Consider the following 22,690-nt stretch of genomic DNA (forward strand, 5'->3'; position numbering starts at 1 on the left):
GTGTTGTCAGACCAGTCCAGTTTGTTGTTTGGATGACCACCCAGGTACTTGTAGGTCTTGACAATCTCAATGTCCCTACCCTGGATGTTCACTGAAGTGGGTGAGGAGAACTTAGTCCTGTGGAAATCCACCACCAGCTCTTTTTAGACAGGTTTAGCCGTGTTGATCTGGAGGCAGTTCTGCTGGCACCAGTCCACAAAATTCCTTGTAACTTCTCTGTATTCCCTTTTATCGTCGTCTGGGATGTAGCCAACAATGGCAGAGTCATCAGGAAGTTTCTGGAGGTGACAGGTTGAGGTGTTGTGGGTGAGGTCCGCAGTGTAGAGGGTGAAGAGGAATGGGGCCAGGACTGTTCCCTGTGGTCTTGCCCAAGGACTATTGGTATAGTGTAGGGTGGTTACCCAGGCGGGGCACTGAACCCCAGTGTAGAGAGAAAAAGGCAGGTTATTAGCTCACCTGTTCACGTGAATTCTGTTTACATGGCTGTAAGGCTGTTTTAAGGGAAAACCCAACACCTTTGTTTGGTTTCAGTGAATTTACTCTTTATTTAATTTCTGGTGGTGTGTGTTTATCCTGGCTGAAGTCTTTGTGGGGAAATGCTGCACTGCTAGTATAACCCTGGAAACAGTCATAGCATTAATGCCTTTTTACCTGTAAAGAAAAACAAAAACACCCATACAAAACCACAAGAGTACAGGGTCATTTTATTAGAACCAGACGCCAGAACCTACAGTTTAAGTGAACTGTGGAATTAGCCCCTCCCCCTAGTTACACCTGAGGACAGGTGGAAAGGGCTGTGGTGCTAAAATGGCATTTTAGACAGACTTTTAAGTTTGTGTGTGATGTCCTGTTTTTATGTTGCGGATTCCTGGTTAATGACGCTATTTACTCATTTTTAATGAATATTCTCTTTCATGTTATTTCCGAGCACAACATTAAAGCGGAATTCCACCGATTTTTCCATAATCTCTGAATAGTCATTCAGAGTGGTTTGATGAGAAATGGTTCACTTTAGAGAAACGTCTGATGTCTTTACAGTGGTGGTGATGGGAACCAGGCGTCGCCATGACTACAACACAGATAAAGACACTTTATTTACCATCCAGAACCACCAGAGAACCTACACGAGTCGTCTGAGCTTATATGGAATGTTGATGATGGAAAACAGTGGAAAATCTGGAATAATGAGTTTTCTTTGGGGACTATTTTGCCGCACAGCGCCCTGCATGTCTCCCTCCACCATGAATGGAGTTGAAGTTCTCTAAACTCTCATAAAACAGCGTCTCAGTCATCAGGCAGTGAATTCAGAACCAGTTCATGTAGGAACTTTCTGTAGGAGCTTTTAGAGGGACGTCTGGTTCCTATCACCACCACTGTGAGGAGCTTTTAGAGGGGGACGTCTGGTTCCTATCACCACCACTGTGGACAGTCCTGGCCACTCTGAACAACTCTGTTTACATCTTAACCACTTATTAATTCTTATGTCTAAAAATAAACAAGCTTAAAAGTTTAAAAAAGGGCTTTTTATGAAAATGAAAAAGCAATCTAGCACACTATCTACACACTTAAAAAGAGTAACACAAGGGTTGATAGGGTTCTTTACTAAAGAAAATGGTTCTATATACAGCCTTTTTGACAGTGGTTCTATATTGCACCAAAAAGGGTTCTGCTATTGTTATGATGGCAAGCGTGTAAGATGTAGAAGAACTCCTTTTGGTGCTATATAGAACCATATACAATACATTCTCTATCAACCTAAAAAAGGCCATCTCACCATGCAAAGAGCCATTTTAGCATGAAAAGGGTTCTATGAGTGTTTATGATCCTTAAAGAACCATTGCCTTTTTTAAAGAACACCTGAAGAACCATCTATTTAAGTGTGGAGTAGGTCTTAAACATGGTCTACATGCAAGAATATCACATAACTATAAGCGTTCTGCAAGAAATCGAGGTGGCTACAAAAAGCGTACGAGTGAAGAACATCAGCGAGAAGATATGTGGTGAGATCTGACTGCTCGCTGGGTGAAGAGGCTGGGTGAACACAGCGGAGCCCGAACAGAGGAGTAAATAAGAGAAATAAAGGCTCTTATGATTCGTTAGACCCCCGTTTCATCATGAAGGTTGTGGATTGTGTTGTTACTGTTCATAAAATCTTCTTTTATCTTTTCTCAGCCCGCGTTCTCGTTTGTGCTTCCTGCGTCTGGTGGGCTTCTCTGAAAAGGGTCTAAGGTAAGTGGGCTCCAGCAGAGCGTAGCCACTGGTGCTGTACTGAATGTGCCTCCAGTCCAGAACGCTGCCGGGTGGGAAGCTGTGACTGAGAGCGAGGTAACAGTAGAGATGCTTCACGGAAAGAGCCGAGTCCCAGACGTAGACGTCGGACACCTGACCCTCAAATTCTGATATCGTTAGCTCAGCCTGGCCAGAGAACACCTACAGAGGAAAGACAGACACACGGATGAGACCGAATGAACATGTTTTATTATGAAGTTGATTTCCTGTACTTCAGTTCTTATTATTATAATTATTATTGTTGTTATTTAGTGGTCATAATTTGTACAGCTTTCAGACTGAATAGCATGCAGATGTGGGTCAGTTCTGGCAATGATATGGCGCTGCTGGCCCATGGTGACTACATGTGAGCCAAAAGTGGCCCATCACGCAAACAAATCTTTTTCATAGTGTAATAAACATCTTGGACATTTAGGCTTACAGACAGAAGTCCCTGCGTGGTGCAGGGGGCTGAGCGCTTGCTCATTTATCAGGAAATCATGAGTTCAAATCCCATCAAAACCGCTTGCAGTCGGTAGTCCAACAGTGTTAAACGGCACCTCTCCCAGAGCCTCATGGCACTGTGAAGCATTCCCACCCAGCAGGGCAGTTTTTATAATGACTTGGTTTTTGTACTAATTGTTTTGAGTTGTGGGTCCATTCTGGCGCTGGTGCTTTAAAGGTGGCTGAGATGTGGCCCTGTAACGGCACTGAACCGCATCTGGCCCACTCCTGTCAGTTCCATGTGGTATGTGGGCCACATCTAAATGCCCGAATGTGCTATTTGGGTAGCTGCCACAAATTAAGTATGATAGCAATTGTCTTGCAATACCCTAGCAACCACCTGAAACACCATATCAATAACATAACAATCTCTTGAGATACCAAAACAATCTCTAGCTGCCTTCCAAAGTCTAGGCTGCAGTCGAAGTGGGCTACGTCATAGAAGTTTGTTCCAAATGAAGCACTCTTCGCATACAGCCAAGAAATGCAGCCAACGTTTGGAGAGATTTTGAGGACGCAGCTTTGTTTACCCACAGTTCTCTGTGTATGAACAACAAGAACGGAAAAAAAGCATCACGAAAGCAGCGGAAAATGAAGCCTAGGCTTGTTGGTGCTTTGGCAACCATAGCAACAAGCATAATGCGGCAGGCTCCACTTTATCTCACCTCAGGTTTCGTACCGCAATTGCAAATGCCGGGGCTTTTCTGGTGGTGTCGCCACACAGCCTCGTTAGGACTGCTCCATTTGTGTGACCAGTTGGCTAGTAAAGAGGACATTCCTACCGAGGACCATAGGACAGTCCTACCGAGGACCATAGGACAGTCCTAGCAAGGACCATCGGACAGTGCTACCAAGGACCATCGGACATTCCTACCGAGGACCATAGGACAGTCCTACCGAGGACCATAGGACAGTCCTACCGAGGACCATAGGATAGTCCTACCGAGGACCATAGGACAGTCCTACCGAGGACCATAGGACAGTCCTAGCAAGGACCATCGGACAGTGCTACCAAGGACCATCGGACATTCCTACCGAGGACCATAGGACAGTCCTACCGAGGACCATAGGACAGTCCTACCGAGGACCATAGGATAGTCCTACCGAGGACCATAGGACAGTCCTACCGAGGACCATCAGACAGTCCTACCGAGGACCATCAGACAGTCCTACTGAGGACCCTCTGTAGCTCGGCTGCCTCCTTGACTTTGGAATGCAGCTACTTACATACAGTCTAGCAGTCACCTGCAGTTCAGTGCAACAGCAACTGCTTAGCAACAACTGTTTAAATAGATGCACTTTTAGGTATTAAATGTGTGGAAGGAAGACACTAAATTAAAAATAAGTCCAAGGAGTGTTAAGTCCAAAGTCCCTGTTAGGACCTAATATTCTTAATATCTTCACTTTCCTAACCTTCCTGCACATCTTAAGCTCCAAGTTTCTTACCATCGTAGGTTCTACTTTCTTTCATGTCCTTAATATAGGACCTAAAGTCTTTGGTTATAAGTTTCAAAGCATTTTAAGTCCTACGTTTCTTAATATCTTATGTCCTAAGATGTTTTGGTCATCACCTGTCCTCTGCCAACGCTTTTGCGGATGCTCATTCTCCCATCAAACCACAGCTGAGCCATTCTGCTGCTGGACTCCCAGGTGAAGCACCTGTTCCTCCACGGCCACTGCTGCTCAAAAGACACTGAGATTGTCTTGAAGCTCACAGTGGCACCTTCTATATCTAAGTAGTAAAGAGGATTAGTGGTAACGGGTCCCGTGTAAGAGATTCCATCAGTGCTGTTCCCGAACGTGAGCTGAACTCTGTAGTAGGGGTTCTCAATCAGGACCCTCATGCAGACGGTGAGCCCGGTGACATTAGCAGGAGCATCTGAACGGAACCGGACTTCTCCACCAGACACCACATTGAACATCCATCCCTGCAGATCTGCAAACACAGACAACAGATTTAAAATATTTCAAATGCATAGTAAAGAACCCTAGATAGATGCAATCAGTCACCTGTGCTGCGAATTTAAAGCTCCGGATGTACGAAAGATGTGCTGACAGAGCAGAGGATGGCCATTAACAGCTAGCATGAATAAAACTAGACGGGAATGTTCACACACTAATCTAAAGTTGGCTGGACAATGCAGCTAATCAAGCTTTACAAGAGAAAGCAGGACCCTGGTGGACGTTTTTTCTGGTGGACGTGCACTTATAACTAATAAGTGGGTTTATATAGTTATTCCAGGTAGGTGCTATAGTGTTGATATGAGGTTGCTATGGTATTCCAGCTTGTTCTACCACTGATATGGTGTTCCAGGTGTTACTAAGGTGCTGTTAGACAGTTGCCATGGTTTTCCAGGTGGATACTAAGGTGTTGCTAGGCTGTTGCTATGTTACGGCAGATGTTTACTAAGGTGTTTGTTACACTATTGCTATGGTGTCCCAGGTGGTTACTAACCACTTATGCTTGTAGGTATATTTTGTTTTTTCCATCTGAATTCACATGCCCAAATCGTGAGCCAAATTATTCAGTAACTGCATGAAATAACTAAATTTGGGGTCTTTTTGTAAAAGTTCCCCTCAAATTAAAAGAAAATGTGTTTTATGATCTACACATATTACTATATGCTTACAGTTTAATGCTGAAAGCCAAAAATCTCAGATGCTCTTTGTATTATTTTATACCATACATATATATATATATATATATATATATATATATATATATATATATATATATATATATATATATAAAATATAAATGTTTACAGAGCAGATCACTGAAGAGACACTGTCTGCTTATAGTTTATAGTCCAGAAAAATGGGTCGATTTTCAGTAGAAAAACAAAAAAAATTATTATAAACATGAAAGAATATGACGAAGTGCATTTCAGAACCACCAACTTCACTTCTTAAACTCCTCGAGACCACCGGTGGCTCCAAACCGCACTCGGTCATGTTCTTCATAACGTTCATACTCCATAAGCTCCATTCAGAAGCTGGGCGTCATGTGAGGCTGTAGCTCTTCTCTCCAGTCTAATAGACGGTGACGTCATTTTAAACCCTTATAATAAAAGAAGCTGAACTCAGTTTGTTTTTCTACTGAAAGTCGACCCGTTTTTCCCCAAATCTGGGCTCTAAACTATAAACAGACGGCGTCTCTTCAGTGATCTGCTCTGGAAACATCACTTTTAGAAAATAACACAAAGAGCGGCCGAGATTTTTGGCTTTCAGCAGTAAACTGTGAGCGTCTAGTGAAATGTGGAGATCATAAAACACATGTTCTGTTCATTTGAGGAGCTTTTACAAATAAATAAATTAATTAATTAAATTAAAATTGCCACTTATTTCATGCAGCTACTGAATAATTACAATTTACTTACGATTTTGGCATAAGAATTCAAAATATACCCTGAAGCATAAGAGGTTAAAGAGGCTAAGGTGTTCACTGCTTTAATGTCCCAGCTGGTTACTCAGGTGTTTGATAGTCCATTGCTATGGTACATTAGGTGATTTCTAAGGTTGTTAGATTATTGCTTTGGTGTCCCAGGTAGTTGCTAAGATGTTGATAGGTCGTGGCTATGGTATCTAAGATGGTTGCTAAGGTGTTTGTTAGTCCATTGCTCTACAGAGAACAAACTTCTGCACATTTTAATAAACAATTACTGCATGCAGTGAACCAGGCCCACAGCCCAGTATCCTACATTCCAGTTTATTTACAGCAGAAGATCCGTCTCAGATAAAGTGGGCTGGAGCAGGAAACGTTACAGTGGAGAAGAAAAGAACGAGAAAGAAGGAAAAACGACAGAAGTCTTACTTCCTTTCTGCCACGAGGCTGTTTGTCCTTCTGCTGGAATCACCACAGCAAGGAAGCACATGGAGAGCAGAGCCCAGTCCATCATGAAGCTTCAGACAAGATCTTCAGCTCAGAGTCCAGCTGTTATTCTGTCTGCAGCTGAGAAACAGACGATGCCTGTCTGAATAACAGAAAGTGAAAGTGAGAGTACAAGTCAGGTTCACACTCTTACCCCTCCCCCCCCACATTAACAATGAGAACAATGAAACTACGTCATGCTACACAGCAGCAGTGGGCGGGCAGACAGACATTTACATAACAGCACGCTTACAATTGAATGATCATTCTGTTTATAACACAGCAAGTACATGTTATTATAAATGAATTCATTTTCAGTTCACCGTATTCTGTAGGTTAACAGTGGCTTATTATTCTGGGATGTCTCACATTTTTAACAGCCAGAGTGAATCTAAAATATTCATATTGTGCAAAGGGATCAAATAAAACTGATCAGTACGCAGGTAAACCCGTCAGTACTGTTTTGCAACTCTAGCCCCGCAGACTCGAACGGCACTAAGAGGTCTTGCACATCTGAATTCCAATAGGGCTTTTTGAGGGAACTTTCAGTTCCACCTTAAATGTAGCAGCAGTCACATTCTGGCCTGTACAGGTTCCTTAAGAAAACTGCTGCATCATTTAAGGTTTGAATAAGACGTTTAGACAGATTCATTAAATCTGATGCCAGCAGCAGCACAAACAGTGCTTATTAAAGCTTTAGTTATTTTTAGCTTCCTCTTAATTCCCTGTGATGTTGTTTATCTTTGTTTGTTCTTCAAAGGAAAATGCTATATGAAAAAACTAGGCCTATTTCAGAATAATAATAAATTATTGACCAATATCAAGCCAGCGCTCCAATATCTGCTTATAATCTGTGAGGCCACATCTAGTTTTGCTATATACTCAGGCAAAAAAATCAGCCAGAATATAATGTTTCTGATATTTACAAATGAATAGTGAATATTTGGTTTGGTTTTTTTCAGTTTTTGATAATTATCCTTCCTATCATTCTGTGAAAAAAAGAAGAACCCAAATATAAACAGGATCCAGAAATGCTGCCACCTTCTCTGGGCCTGAGCTCATTTAAAATGGACTGAGGGGAAGTGGAAAAGTGTCAACTTTTGAAATTCTTTAGGAAATCATGGACACTGTGTCCTCCGGGCTGAAAACCACTCAGCTTGTTATCAGTGCTCAGTTCTAAAGCCAGTATTCATGATGGTTTAGGGGGGAATTAGTGCACATGGTGTGGGTGACGTGCTCATCTGTGAAGGCTCCATTAAAGCTGAATGATATAAACATGTTTTATCAACATCTGCTGCCGTCCAGACGACGTCTTTTTCAGGGAAGGACGATGTCAAACCACATTCTGCATGTATTATAGCAACACTGCTCCGTATTAAAAGAGTCCAGGTGCTAAACTGACCTGCCTGCAGTCCAGACCGGTCACCACTGAGAACATTTGGCACATTGTGAAATGAAAAATATGACAAATGAGCCCCTGAAACTGACGATCAGCTGAAATCCTGAATCAAACCAGAACAGAAAACATTGACACTGACAGTGTGCTGTTAAAGAAGAGGTGATGAAGCACAGCAGTAAACAGGCCATTTTTATTTACATTCTGCACAGCATCCCAACTTTTTTGGAAATGGGGTTGTACTAATTCACCTCACTGAATGTATTAATCTACTTCAATAAATGAATTGATTTGCCTCAATAAATGTATTAATTTAACACACCTTGATCCAGCACATGAAGACCAGACTAATTAGTTAATGAGGTGGGTGAGGGGACAAAACAAACATTTGGAGAGGGTGGGGTCCCCACTAATGGACCCTTGAATTAAGGCATTTTTTAGTTTTCACACTAAACCATCTGTGTCTCAATAAAAACACGACCACTGAGGAATTCATGTCTGAATATTTGGAAGGGACCTAAATTAGCATTGACCAGTCAGTGGTAAGTGTGGAGCAGAAAGATCCATGAGTAAACAGTTAGCTCCACCCACTGCGGCTAATTGAGCTCTGAAGTGTGTTTTATTCTAAAGGTGGAGTCCCTGTGTCTAAGCTGGTCTCTACATGAAAAAATGCAGTGTTTATAAAAATGTTGTCACGACTGGCCCCTCCCAGTCCTCCATGTGCTTGTGTTTACCTTTTGGTCGCGTCCATGTGCTTCCTTGTTTTGATTCTTCCCCGTTCTGCCCCCTTGTTTCTAGACTCCGCCCTTGATCGTTTTCACCTGAGTCTTGTTACCTGTTCCTGTATTTAAGCCCTGTGTTTTCCCCTGTTAGTTAGCTGGTCTTTGTATGATATTGTATGGTGTTTGTTCTTCTGGTCTCTGTTTTTGTGTTTAGTCTGTTTTCCTTTTTGTTATGTCTGTCCCTCCATCTCTCTGTGTTGGCTCTTTGACCCTGGACTGTTTAGACCCTGATTATGGATTTGCCCCCAATAAATCTCTGTTCTCTCAGTGTATGCGTCCACCTCATCATCACTCCCAAATGAGCTTACAAATGAACCTTACAGCAGAAATTTTGCTGCATTCACAAGCCCAGTCTGGGGTCAGCAAGGCTTCATCAGTGGAAAAAAAAAAGAAAACAACATTTCAGTACTGATATGCTTTTCTGTACAAATGTATTCCTCTCAGATGCTCTGAATTATGATGTTGTTAATAAGGTACATATGAGCTTAATCTGCACTGACCTCACCAAAATACCCCACACAGTCCAGCAGGCTCTGTCCAGTGTGATAGCTCAGAGATTGTGATAGTTTTAGGCCTCAGTTTGAGTAGCTGGTGTTCAAAGTCTAAGTTAAAAACACATTTGGGGCTTTTAACTGACTTGGACTTTAGACTAAAACCTTTTTGTCTTGAGTGAAGATTGTGAGAAAAAGAAAACATGTTTTGGTGGTGGCGATTCTTAATGTTCCACACTGATTTGCAGACTTTGGGACACATGTACTTTTACCATGTGGCCATAAGGGACAGGGATGCAGCCTCACCTCCTGCTCTAAAATGCAGGGGCATGGCTAAAATAAGACTCCGTCTACAGACGAAAAACTCTTAAAATACATTAAATATCTTGCTTAATTGCATATATATATATATAGTATTATTTTCAGAAGTGTAAATTTAGGGCTTAGGGTTTGCGACAGACACTTCTCAAAAGAAAGTATTCTATAAATGATGATTTTTAAATTCATTTATTTATTTTATTTCTATTAATGTCTTGAGTTTAAACAGATCAGAATATGATCTTTGTAAATACTGTTGGGTCTTCAGGAAATGTTCACATGTTAAGTCAATGTAAATGGTTCTCTAACATTTATTCTCAGGGTTATTCTGCTAAGGACTCTTATTGTGAAGGTGGAGCTAGTTACCGCTGGGGGATATGCATGAGAAAGCTTACAGGAGCTAGAAGTCTTGAGCTGGAAGTGAGCGAGTTCAGGTGTCAGCTTAGATCTGAGACTAGAGCGAGCTGTTAGAGAAAACTCTGCTGATGTGCAGCCAAAACAGCCAGTTAATAAAGCACAACTACTTGTGCAAAAGCTGTGTCTGTTTAATGGCAGTGAACGCTGCAATATCTCAGCTCTAAATGGGTCACTGTTTTCACTGTGGGACTGTGGTTTGGTAGAGTGGTCTATGCAACAGTGATAAAGTTAAACAGTAGTCCTACATGTTTGTATCAATATTCATAATTAAACCGTTAAATGTGCTTGGAATTCAACTGAGGGAAAAATAATGCAGGACAAACTGTATCAGCTTTGGAACACACAGGGTTCAATGGTTCTCAAAACACCATTCATTTTCCCCATAGAGGAAAACAGCTCAGTCCCAGAGCTCCTAATATGGGCTTGACACCAACTACAGAATAACGCAGGACGCCAGGGGTCGATAAGGATGCGTCCGAATTCTCAGTTTCACTTACTATCTCTCAGACAGGCATCATCCGTCTGACCTGCTGTCTGTTTCTCAGCTGCAGACAGAACAAGATCAGCAGGGCTCTGAGCTGAAGATCTTCTCTGAAGCTTCACGATGGTCTGGGCTCTGCTCTCCATGTGCTTCCTCGCTGTGGTGATTCCAGCAGAAGGACAATCAGCCTCATGGGAGAAAGGAAGTAAGATCGCCGTTTCTCCTTCTTTCTCTTTTTCCCCCAACTCACAGTATCTGAACCAAATCTTCTGAGCAATCTGATATTCCAGTGTTTCCAGTAATCTCTATTTCAGAGTAATCGGAAACGTAGTGGGCTCCACAAGAGATGTGGAGGATCCTGAACCCGTCCTCCAGCAAAAGCATTGTTACTGCAGTGAAAGAATGAAAAAGTCCAAACCTCAGCTCTGAAAAACGAGAGTAGGAGTACCCTTAAGTACTGACTAACTTACAAAACGTCTGAAACCATATTGAAGGGCTTGAGGAAAGCTAACACAAATAGATGGACTACAGTGTCTAACTGTACACCAGCGAGTTGGAGCTACAAGAGTGGGGTTTCTGATAAAGTGGCCAGGACATGTACATGCTGTGAACCAATCTGGCACATCTGCAACCTTTAGACTTTTTGTGGTCAGCGCTGAGCACTGTGTGTAAACAGTGTTATCTGCAGTGATGTAACATGCGCTCTTTTAGCCTTCTCCTTTCTACCAGACAGACAACCCCAGCTGCACAAACTGTGTAGAACCATTCCAGCTGGGCTCTGGGAAAGAAATAAATGCATAATGGTTTTATGCCAGGTAGGACTCTTGAGTGGCACAACCATCCAAGCTAGTCACCAATCTTATCTGCAAAGGGCCGGTGTGGCTGCAGGTGCTCATTCCAACAAAGCAAGAGTTAACCTTCCACCTGCTGGTAGGCCATCGGGCTACAGGTGATCATGTGCCCTGTGGTTGTAGTTAAGACCCATATTATCAGTGTAATGTAACAAAACACCCCTGCCGAGTGATGTGGGGAAATGACACCAGATTCAATGAGCATGAAACGTGGTAGTGCCTGACCGAGCCATTGCTTGAGGCCCTTGGTCAGTACCACTAGGTTGTCATGTTGTTCCGGTGGCAGATCCACAAGCACCTGTAGTGCCAAAAAAAAGCTCTGTCACAGTTACGCCCACCATCCAGCCATAATACCAGGTGACCACTTGCAGCTGTGTGGAGTTTGGCTTCCAGGCACCCTCGCTGTTGAAACTCAGTACATGGGTGCGTGCCATCCCGTGCTCAGCAGACTCCAGCTGGGCTCTGCTACCAAGCCTCGCTGCACTGGTTCCTCTGCTGTTTTTCCTGTAGCATTTGTTACCCCCTTTCTCCAGGCTGTTTCTTCTTGGCCATCCACCTTTGAGTTTGTTGAAGCACCTCTCAACTTCAAGTTCGGCAGGAATCTCCTGCTTCTGACACCAACATGGCACTGGCTCAGAAATACTACGTACACTATAAAGCCCACTCTCCCTGGAACACAATATCTCTAATAAACACAAATACACTTTGGATGACCACACCCCCTAAGCTCCACGTGGCAGCACAGGTGACTGATTGCATCTATCTAGGGTTCTTTACTATGCATTTGAAACATTTTAAATCTGTTGTCTGTGTTTGCAGATCTGCAGGGATGGATGTTCAGTGTGGTGTCTGGTGGAGAAGTCCGGTTCCGTTCAGATGCTCCTGCTAACGTCACCGGGCTCACCGTCTGCATGAGGGTCCTGATTGAGAAACTCTACTACAGAGTTCAGCTCACGTTCGGGAACAGCACTGATGGAGTCTCTTATACAGGACCTGGTTCTACTGATCCTCATTATTTCTTACATGTAAAAGGCAGCACTGTGAGCTTCAGGGTGTTCTCTATGATGGCGGCACAAGAGCAGATGTGGCCATGGAGGAACAGGTGCTTCACCTGGGATTCCAGCAATGGAATGGCCCAGCTGTGGTTTGATGGGAGAATGACCATCCGCAAAGGTGTCTCCATAGGACAGGTGATGACCAGTCTGTTACTAAAGAGTTCAAAACATGGGCCTTTAAAATATTTTTAATATATAAAAATTATTTAGAACTTAAAATATTACAGAAGACAGGACTAAAGATATTTTGGCATCCCACCAGTGGCTTGTACTGCCTTAGGACTGCAGGAGGCATGGCCATGCATAGATGCATTCAGGAATGCCACACTCACAATAGAAGAGACAGTTTTGTTGTAAATAAGTTGTTAGTTTAAGGATGTGTTGCGTTATTGGTGCCTTATTGTGCTGGACTATGGGATGGTTAGAGTTGGGGTAGTGTCTGCTGTGAAGTGTAAGCATGGGTGACATTTGGGGGACAATGGGGTCATTTTATCTCTCTAAATGTTTGTCAACTCACTTTAACTATTGAACGTTAACATTTGTTAAAACTACGTACTACGTAGAGACTGATATCCAGGACACTAGGGGGCAATGAAGTAGTGATGACAATCAAAAGATTGGTTAACATTTGTTAAAACTACATACTACGTAGAGACTGATGTCCAGGACCCTAGGGGGCAATGAAGTAGTGATGACAATCAAAAGATTGGTTAGCATTTGTTAAAACTACATACTACGTAGAGACTGATTTCCAGGACCCCATGTCCAGGGCCATGAAGTAGTGATGACAATCAAAAGATTGGTTAACATTTGTTAAAACTACATATTACGTAGAGACTGATGTCCAGGACCCTAGGGGGCAATGAAATAGTGATGACAATCAAAAGATTGGTTAACATTTGTTAAAACTACATACTACGTAGAGACTGATTTCCAGGACCCCATGTCCAGGGCCATGAAGTAGTGATGACAATCAAAAGATTGGTTTATACATGTATAAGATTCGGTTTTCATGCACTCGCTATATTCATAGTTGAGATACATTGACAAAGATCTCATTGTGCACAAAGCATTTGTTGGATTTTATCGGACTGAGTGAACCGATGGAGAATCGGGCAAAGTTTAAGTGCTGACTCAGGTAGCCCAATTGTAGGGAACAACCCTACATCTCTCGAACAAACACTGAGCGCTGGCAACACTATGGATTTCCCAAAGAGGAGACGAGCACTGAGCTGTCCCTCTTCAGCACTTAGCCATCAGAAGAAATCGGTTTCGATCAATTATCACTTTTTAGAGCATCAGATCTGCATGGCAGCGTAGTAAACAACAGTAACCTCTTCAGGTTGTTGCTGACCGTACCAGTGAGCAGCACATCACAAGAAAATAACTTTTCTTGCTTGCATGGATTGAAAACCTACATGAGAAACACAGAGTCAGGAGAGAGTGCCTGACGCTACAGGGCTGAATAGTGAACATTCACGTGAACTATAGAAAAACAGTCAGTGCATTTGGTGCCGTGCTCAGTGACCACCAGCCAGCACTTCACTAGGATAGGACATTGATTATACTTTGATAAATATAGGTAATGTTATAAATATTGGGTTTTACTTCAAATAAAACAGATTATTTCATATATAGCTTACTTTATTTTACTGACATAGACCCAAATATACAGTTGGCTGAGATGGCTTTCCACCCTGACATAAGTCTCAAATGTTTCCCATGAGTGTAAGTATATCATTAGAGTGACCTGCCGTCTTCCCGGCCGTTCAGCTGGTGCTCGGCGGCGGTCATCCATTGCTGCTTGTAGAAGAGCATAAGAAGAGCATTCGCCTTTAAAGTACAGTGTACCACATCTTATTCTATGGCAAAGCTGCAGTATTAAAAAATGTTGAACTTAAGATATGAAAAAAATGACAACTTCAAATTTGAAAAACTTAGAACTTAAGAAAGATAATTGAGTCTTAAAATATTAGGAAACTTAAAACATTAGAAATGTAGAAAATTAGAACTTAAGATACTGAACAACCTAGGAAACCCTAGCAACCTGACGATGTTACAAAACTCAGAACTTAGGGACTGTAACGCATCCCTCCGGCCTCGATTCTCACAAGGACTCCATCTCCCAGAACCCCTTGGGAGATCACGTGACTGAACTTCCTCATTCAACCGATCACTATAGGCACTATACAACTACTACTACTACAACTGCAACTACTACTACAACTAGTACTACAACTACTACTAAAACCACCTACACTACTATAAATATTACTACTACAACTACTACTACTATGACTACTACTACAACTACTACTAAAACTACCAACTCTACTATAACTATTACTACTACAACTACTACTACTATGACTACTACTACAACTACTGCTATAACTACTACTAAAACTACTAACAGTACTATAACTATTACTACTACAACTACTACTACTACTATGACTACTACTACAACTACTGCTACAACTACTAACACTACTATAACTATTACTACTACAACTACTACTACTATGACTACTACTACTATGACTACTACTACAACTACTACTAAAACTACTAACACTACTATAACTATTACTACTACAACTACTACTACTATGACTACTGCTACAACTTCTACTAAAACTACTAACACTACTATAACTATTACTACTACAACTACTATGACTACTACTACAACTACTACTAAAACTACTAACACTACTACAACTATTACTACTACAACTACTACTACTATGACTACTACTACAACTACTGCTACAACTACTATTAAATTATATTACTATTATAAAATATTACTATAATAATAATAATAATAAAATGCTGTAATTCTCTCTTGTCTTCTGTGTCTCTGTTTTTTCCACTGTAGGTGTTTTCTGGCCAGGTTGAACTATCGCTGTCTGACTTTGAGGGTCAGGTGTGTGACGTCTACGTTTGGAACTCGGTCCTTCCTTTTAGAAATCTCTACAATTTCCTCAGCTACAATAAGAGCATCCCGTATAGCAGCATCCTGGACTGGAACCAGATACAGTACAGCACCACTGGCTACGCTGTCCTGGAGCCCACTTACATTACAGCAGTTTAAGCGAAGCCCATTAGAGAGCGCGCCCTGAGACGGGTCTGGAGAGTTGATGAAGCTTTTAACTCATTCACAATCTTCATGATGAAACAGGGGGTCTACAGTCCAGCCCACTGGTTTAGACCGCATTAGAGGAGGCCAGACTAAAGTGACCTAAAGCATTAGAGCCTTTATTTCTCCTATTTACTCCTCAGCATGGCCTCCACTGGGATCAAATGGCTGAATTTGATCATGTTCATGTAAATCTGAGCAAATTGTTTTTACTGATATGCTTCAGAACCCCCTGCTCCCCCCTCACCCCCTGCTCCCCCCCCCACCCCCACTCACCTCCTTGACCTTATCCAACCATCAGAACCTCCGAGATCCTTCACTGTAACTTCTCAAGGCTGACTGACTGATAATAAAAGCCAAACAAAATAAAAGCGAATTCACTTTGTATTTGTCTTGGACTGGATAAATATGGAACAGTCCATAAAAGAACGAAGTGATAATGTAACTGAACCAGGTTATAACAGTCTATAACAGAACAAAGTGATAATGTAACTGAACCAGGTTATAACAGAACAAAGTGATAATGTAACTGAGCCAGGTTATAACAGTCTATAACAGAACAAAGTGATAATGTAACTGAACCAGGTTATAACAGTCTATAACAGAACGAAGTGATAATGTAACTGAACCGGGTTATAACAGTCTATAACAGAACAAAGTGATAATGTAGCTGAACCAGGTTATAACAGTCTATAACAGAACGAAGTGATAATGTAACTGAACCGGGTTATAACAGTCTATAACAGAACAAAGTGATAATGTAACTGAACCAGGTTATAACAGTCTATAACAGAACGAAGTGATAATGTAACTGAACCAGGTTATAACAGTCTATAACAGAACAAAGTGATAATGTAGCTGAACCAGGTTATAACAGTCTATAACAGAACAAAGTGATAATGTAACTGAACCAGGTTATAACAGTCTATAACAGAACGAAGTGATAATGTAACTGAACCGGGTTATAACAGTCTATAACAGAACGAAGTGATAATGTAACTGAACCGGGTTATAACAGTCTATAACAGAACAAAATGATAATGTAACTGAACCAGGTTATAACAGTCTATAACAGAACGAAGTGATAATGTAACTGAACCAGGTTATAACAGTCTATAACAGAACGAAGTGATAATGTAACTGAACCAGGTTATAACAGTCTATAACAGAACGAAGTGATAATGTAACTGAACCGGGTTATAACAGTCTATAACAGAACGAAGTGATAATGTAACTTAACCGGGTTATAACAGTCTATAACAGAACGAAGTGATAATGTAACTGAACCAGGTTTTAACAGTCTATAACAGAACGAAGTGATAATGTAACTGAACCAGGTTATAACAGTCTATAACAGAACGAAGTGATAATGTAACTGAACCGGGTTATAACAGTCTATAACGGAACGAAGTGATAATGTAACTGAACCGGGTTATAACAGTCTATAACGGAACGAAGTGATAATATAACTGAACCGGGTTATAACAGTCTATAACGGAACGAAGTGATAATGTAACTGAACCGGGTTATAACAGTCTATAACGGAACGAAGTGATAATGTAACTGAACCGGGTTATAACAGTCTATAACGGAACGAAGTGATAATGTAACTGAACCAGGTTATAACAGTCTATAACAGAACGAAGTGATAATGTAACTGAACCGGGTTATAACAGTCTATAACAGAACGAAGTGATAATGTAACTGAACCGGGTTATAACAGTCTATAACAGAACGAAGTGATAATGTAACTGAACCAGGTTATAACAGTCTATAACAGAACAAAATGATAATGTAACTGAACCAGGTTATAACAGTCTATAACAGAACGAAGTGATAATGTAACTGAACCGGGTTATAACAGTCTATAACAGAACGAAGTGATAATGTAACTGAACCGGGTTATAACAGTCTATAACCGAAAGAGGCGTTAACGTCATAGTCTGGTTTTGTGAATATTCAGACTGACTTTGTTGTACATATGCAGTTCAAAAATGTCACTGTCTGTAACTGTCCTGTAGAAATAAGAGCAGCTCTGTTTTTCTGTGCAGTAAAAGACTTTTATTATGAAAGTCTGGACAAAGTTGATGGTGCCACTCGGTGAGTAAAGTAACAGCAGCTGAATGGCGTCAAATAAATAAATGCACAAAATGCAATACAGTAAAATAAATAAATAAAGCAAACATAAAACATAAATAAATATATAAATAAATAAACATCACATGACAATACATTTCAAAATATGCTGCAAAGAAGAAATCTGAGGAAAGTGTTGCTCTTCTTTTTATTTATTGTTTTAATATAATTCAATGCCCTATTTCTGTTTTAAACACAAAGATATCTGGAATTTTGTTTTAATCACTAAAATGATTTTTTCAGATAAAATAGAATAATAAGCAGGCTGTTCAAAAGTGGCATTAGACAGCGTTCAGAGTAAAACTGTGACTCTGATTTACAGGAGAGAAGAGAAATGAACTGAAGTGACACAAAGATGCAGCCAGAACACAGTGAAGCCCTGCATTGCTCTGTACTGCCCTCTGCTGCTCGCCACACGCAGCACACGGTCGTTGTTCACAGTGGTGGTGATAGGAACCAGACGTCCGTCCTTACAGCCAGGCTGAGGGTGGAGGTGTGTGGCTGTTGGTGTCAGTTATCTGAGAGTTTGAAGCTTTGTTTCCTCTGAAAAGCCCCACCACGGGGCTGTTTCTGGTTCCAGTGGCTTCAAATTTAAAAGAAGCCTTTTCAAACTGGCTAGAGCGAAAGTGAAACTCAGCAGCCCTGTGTAGAGAAGAGAGGAGCTTAAAGCAGTTTAGAAAAGAAAGACCGTGAGTGTGTAAACCTGAGCTGTAGTCTATGGCTGGGTTCACATTACCAGGCTGAAGTGGCCTAATGTGACTCAGATCTGATGTTTTCAGGGCTGTGTGGACACAAATCTGATTTTTCAAGTCAAGTCAAGTCAAGAGGCTTTTATTGTCATTCCATCTGTGTACAAGTACAGAGTGGAGTGAAATTCCGCTCCTCCAGGAACATCACGGAGCAAGAAGGAACAAAAACTACAAAGTGCAAATGTGAGACATTGTATGCAAACAACAAATTGACAACAAAAACTGTTAAACTAGAAACAATAAATTAACCAGACATTAGACACAGTAAACAGACAGGACAGTGCAGCACCGACACAGCACTCACTCTGGACATGAGGTCGTGGAATAAGGTGCAGAGATATTAACCTGCTGTGATCTGAGAGTCACGCAGTCAGGTGACAGACAGAAACACAGCAGTTACTGTGGTAGAAAAACCTGAGTAAAGACAGTGCAGGTGGAGCATCAAAAGAGCTGTGTGTGTGTGTGAGGGGGCGTGGAAGAACCTGGTTTAGAACCTGACTGCTTTGTGGAATAAAGCTGCTGCAGAGTCTGGTGGCCCGGATGCTCCGGTACTTTCTGCTAGACGGCAGCAGTGAGTAAAGTCTTTGTGAGGGATGGACGGGGGTCGTCCACAATGCTAGTGGCTTTCCGGATACAATGTGTGGTGTAGATGTCCATGATGGAGGGGAGTGAGACCCCAATGATCTTCTCAGCTGTCCTCACTATACGCTGTAGGGTCTTGCGGTCTGAGGCAGTGCAATTCCCAAACCAGGCGATGATGCAGCTGCTCAGGATGCTCTCCACAGTCCCCCTGTAGAACATGGTGAGGATGGGAGGGGGGAGATGAGCCTTCTTCAGTCTCCGCAGGAAGTAGAGGCACTGCTGGGCTCTCTTGGCTATGGAGTTGGTGTTGAGGGACCAGGTGAGGTTCTCTGTGATGTGGACACCGAGGAATTTGATGCTCCTGACGATGTCCACAGCAGAGCCAGTGATGTTCAGTAGGGGATGGTCACCTCACACTCTTCGGAAGTCGACGACCATCTCCTTAGTTTTATCTACATTCAGAGACAGCTTGTTGGCTCCGCACCAGTCCGTTAGCCACTGCACCTCCTCTCTGTATGCTGACTCGTCGTTCTTGCTGATCAGACCCACCACAGTCGTGTAATCAATGAACTTGGTGATGTGGTTTGAGCTGCACTTTGCAGTGCAGTCGTGAGTCAGTAGAGTGAACAGCAGTGGACTGAGCACACAGCCCTGAGGGACACCGGTGCTCAGTGTGGTGGTGCTGGAGATGGTATTTCCTATCCTGACTAGCTGAGGTCTCTCAGTCAGGAAATCCAGGATCCAGTTACAGAGGGAGGCGTTCAAGCCCAGCAGGCTCAATTTTCAAATCAGCTGCTGAGGAATGATGGTGTTGAATGCTGAACTGGAGTCTATGAACAACATTCTGACGTAGGTGTCCAGGTGGGTGAGAGCCAGGTGGAGTGTAGTGGAGATGGCGTTGTCTGTTGAGCGGTTGGGGTGATGCAAATTCCAGTGGGTCCAGTGAGGGAGGAAGCTGGTCTTTAATGTGCCTCATGACAAGCCTTTCGAAGCACTTCATGATGATAGGAATGAGTGCAATGGGATGGTAGTCATTGAGGCAGGACACTGGAGACTTCTTCGGCACAGGGATGATGGTGGTGGACTTGAAGCACGTTGGAACGACTGCAGTGCTCAGAAAGATGTTGAATATGTCCGTGAGAACATCAGCCAGCTGTGCGGCGCATTCTCTGGATACTCTGCCTGGTACGCTGTCGGATCCTGGTGCTTTTCGTGGGTTGACTCTGTATAGAGTTCTCCGTACAACAGCAGTGGGCAGACACAGTACCTGTTCACTTGGAGGGGGTGTGGTTTTCCTCGCCATCGTGCTGTTCTGTGCTTAGTGTGTCTGAAAGGGAGGCATCACTGTCACAAGCAGGTGGAGGTGACTTGTAGTTGGTGATGGCCTGGATGCCCTGCCACATGCGCCGTGTGTCAGCAGTGTTTTGAAAATTATCATGGATTTTCTTTGATTAGGCACGCTTAGCCTCTTTGATGGCCCAGGAGAGCTTGGCTCTTTCCACCCTGAGGCTTGCTTTGTCACTTGACTTGAAAGCCTTGTCGCAGGTTCTCAGCAGCATGCACACCTCTATAGTCGTCCATGGTTTCTGGTTGGGGTGAGTTGTGACGGGTTTGGAGACAGTAACATCATCAACGCACTTGCTGATGTAGCCAGTTACTGATTCTGTGTACTCCTTCAGATTGATGGAGTCACCAGTAGTAGCTGCTACTCTGAACATGATTTTTTTACTCTAATGTGACTCAGATCTGAGGTTTTCAGGACTGTGTGAACACAGAAGTCTGATTTTTTACTCTAATGTGACTCAGATCTGAGGTTTTCAGGACTGTGTGAACACAGAAGTCTGATTTTTTACTCTAATGTGACTCAGATCTGAGGTTTTCAGGACTGTGTGAACACAGAAGTCTGATTTTTTACTCTAATGTGACTCAGATCTGAGGTTTTCAGCACTGTGTGAACACAGAAGTCTGATTTTTTACTCTAATGTGACTCAGATCTGAGGTTTTCAGGACTGTGTGAACACAGAAGTCTGATTTTTTACTCTAATGTGACTCAGATCTGAGGTTTTCAAACTGAACTGTCTGTGTCATACTATCTGAGTTTATCAGAATAATCACACTTTAGGAAGTAATTACTGCAAAATCCACTTTATGAGTGAACTGAGGTTTCAGAACAGGCCCAGTCCCATTTCTCGTTTTTACCCCTAACCTTTGTGGTTGAGATCTTCCTCTGAAATGAGACCGTCTAATAAAAGAGCATCACTTCATTAACAGCTACTAGCACTGCTCTGTAGGCGACCCTGCCCGTCTGCAGGGACAGCAGAGGAGGGGAAAGTTCAGCTCCTCACTGCTGGGCTTTAGTTACATTTAGGGATCATACGCCTTCAAAGAGGGGAGCAATTATTTATTATCACCAGTGACACAGAAACTGGGTAATCAGGGGAAGAGCACGCCAGTCATAAAGACAGTTGCAGCTGGCTTTCACACACATAGAGCTTCTCTCTCAGCCACTGAGCTGTATTTAGTCTGAAGTCCTGATGGTGAGTAACTGAGGGTTTGGTCAAAGTTAGAGTCCCCTGTTCAAACGGGCAGATAGAGTGAGTTCAGTAAACTGAGTAGCACAGTCTGCTCTGCTAGGAATCCTTTGAGGAGCGTTGTGATTGTGTCACATGACCTCCTTCAACCAAGGAGTCGTCGTATCTGATAAGGAACCAGTCCGAACAGGTTTAAGAGAAGGAAAACCCTATTTCATGAACAGACAGTGGATAGATCATATTACCTGAGCTTGAGTGTAATTTGACAAGGAATATCAGACTAATAACTCATTAAGAGCTGATTAGTAATCTTCAGCATCTCCAGATTTCAGGATTGTTGAACTGCAACTGCTGAAAAAATTAATGAAAAAGATCTGAATGATAAATGATAAATAAACCGAACACGGTAAAGACTTACGTGCCACTGTTTCAGAGCGGATCCTGTTTATTTAGCACTTCCCTCACAGACTGGCCGCTTTGTGAGCATTGAGGAGTGAAGAGGGACAGTGTGTGAAGAGCTGAGCCAAAAAAACAGCCTTACATCGTTTTTCAAGCTTAAAATATTATGGCGCGTTGAATACACTTGTATTTCATCATTATCTCTCCCACTTACTGAGTGTTTGAGCGTGGACCCTCATTGTGTAGCTGTGAGTCAGGTACAGTGACAGTGGAAGGAGCAGGAGGAGCATCAGCAGTTTGATGTTGTGTAATTGTTTGTGTCTACTGTATTATGGTATGTTATGACAGCACTCATAGAGTTTAGAACCATTTGCCAACTGTGAAATTAGACCTCCGCATTTAACCCATCCGTGCGGTGAAATACACACTAGTGAACACACACACACTAGGGGGCAGTGAGCACACTTGCCCGGAGCGGTGGGCAGCCCTATCCACGGCGCCCGGGGAGCAGTTGGGGGTTAGGTGTCTTGCTCAAGGACACCTCAGTCATGTGCTGTCGGCTCTGGGGATCGAACCGGTGACCTTCCGGTCACAGGGCTGGTTCCCTGACCTAATGAAAAGAAGTGATCATCACAATCTTAAACCAAACACCACGTTCTGACTGAACCGCTCAGAAGTTTCCTTCTCAAGTTAAAATCTGATATATATATATAT

At 42.5% G+C, this 22,690-nt stretch overlaps 2 protein-coding genes across 2 annotated transcripts; one reads left to right on the forward strand and one right to left on the reverse strand.

Annotated features, from left to right (window-relative positions):
• Window positions 1-1,568: 1,568 nt before the first annotated feature.
• Window positions 1,569-6,754, reverse strand: LOC108413664 (C-reactive protein-like). The gene is made up of 3 exons (XM_017686291.2): window positions 6,587-6,754; window positions 4,344-4,708; window positions 1,569-2,430 (listed from the first exon to the last, which is right to left on the reverse strand). Exons 1-3 carry the CDS (start codon window positions 6,669-6,671, stop codon window positions 2,137-2,139), a joined length of 744 nt encoding a protein of 247 aa, XP_017541780.1. The 5' UTR covers window positions 6,672-6,754; the 3' UTR covers window positions 1,569-2,136.
• A 3,769-nt stretch (window positions 6,755-10,523) lies between these two features.
• LOC108413665 (serum amyloid P-component-like) lies at window positions 10,524-15,839 on the forward strand. Its single transcript, XM_017686292.2, has 3 exons — window positions 10,524-10,733; window positions 12,199-12,569; window positions 15,319-15,839. The coding sequence occupies exons 1-3, from the start codon at window positions 10,652-10,654 to the stop codon at window positions 15,532-15,534; spliced, it is 669 nt and encodes a 222-aa protein (XP_017541781.1). The 5' UTR covers window positions 10,524-10,651; the 3' UTR covers window positions 15,535-15,839.
• The last annotated feature ends 6,851 nt before the right edge of the window (window positions 15,840-22,690 follow it).

This window comes from Pygocentrus nattereri, chromosome 9, assembly GCF_015220715.1.
Source record: "Pygocentrus nattereri isolate fPygNat1 chromosome 9, fPygNat1.pri, whole genome shotgun sequence".
Taxonomy (NCBI): Eukaryota; Metazoa; Chordata; class Actinopteri; order Characiformes; family Serrasalmidae; genus Pygocentrus; species Pygocentrus nattereri.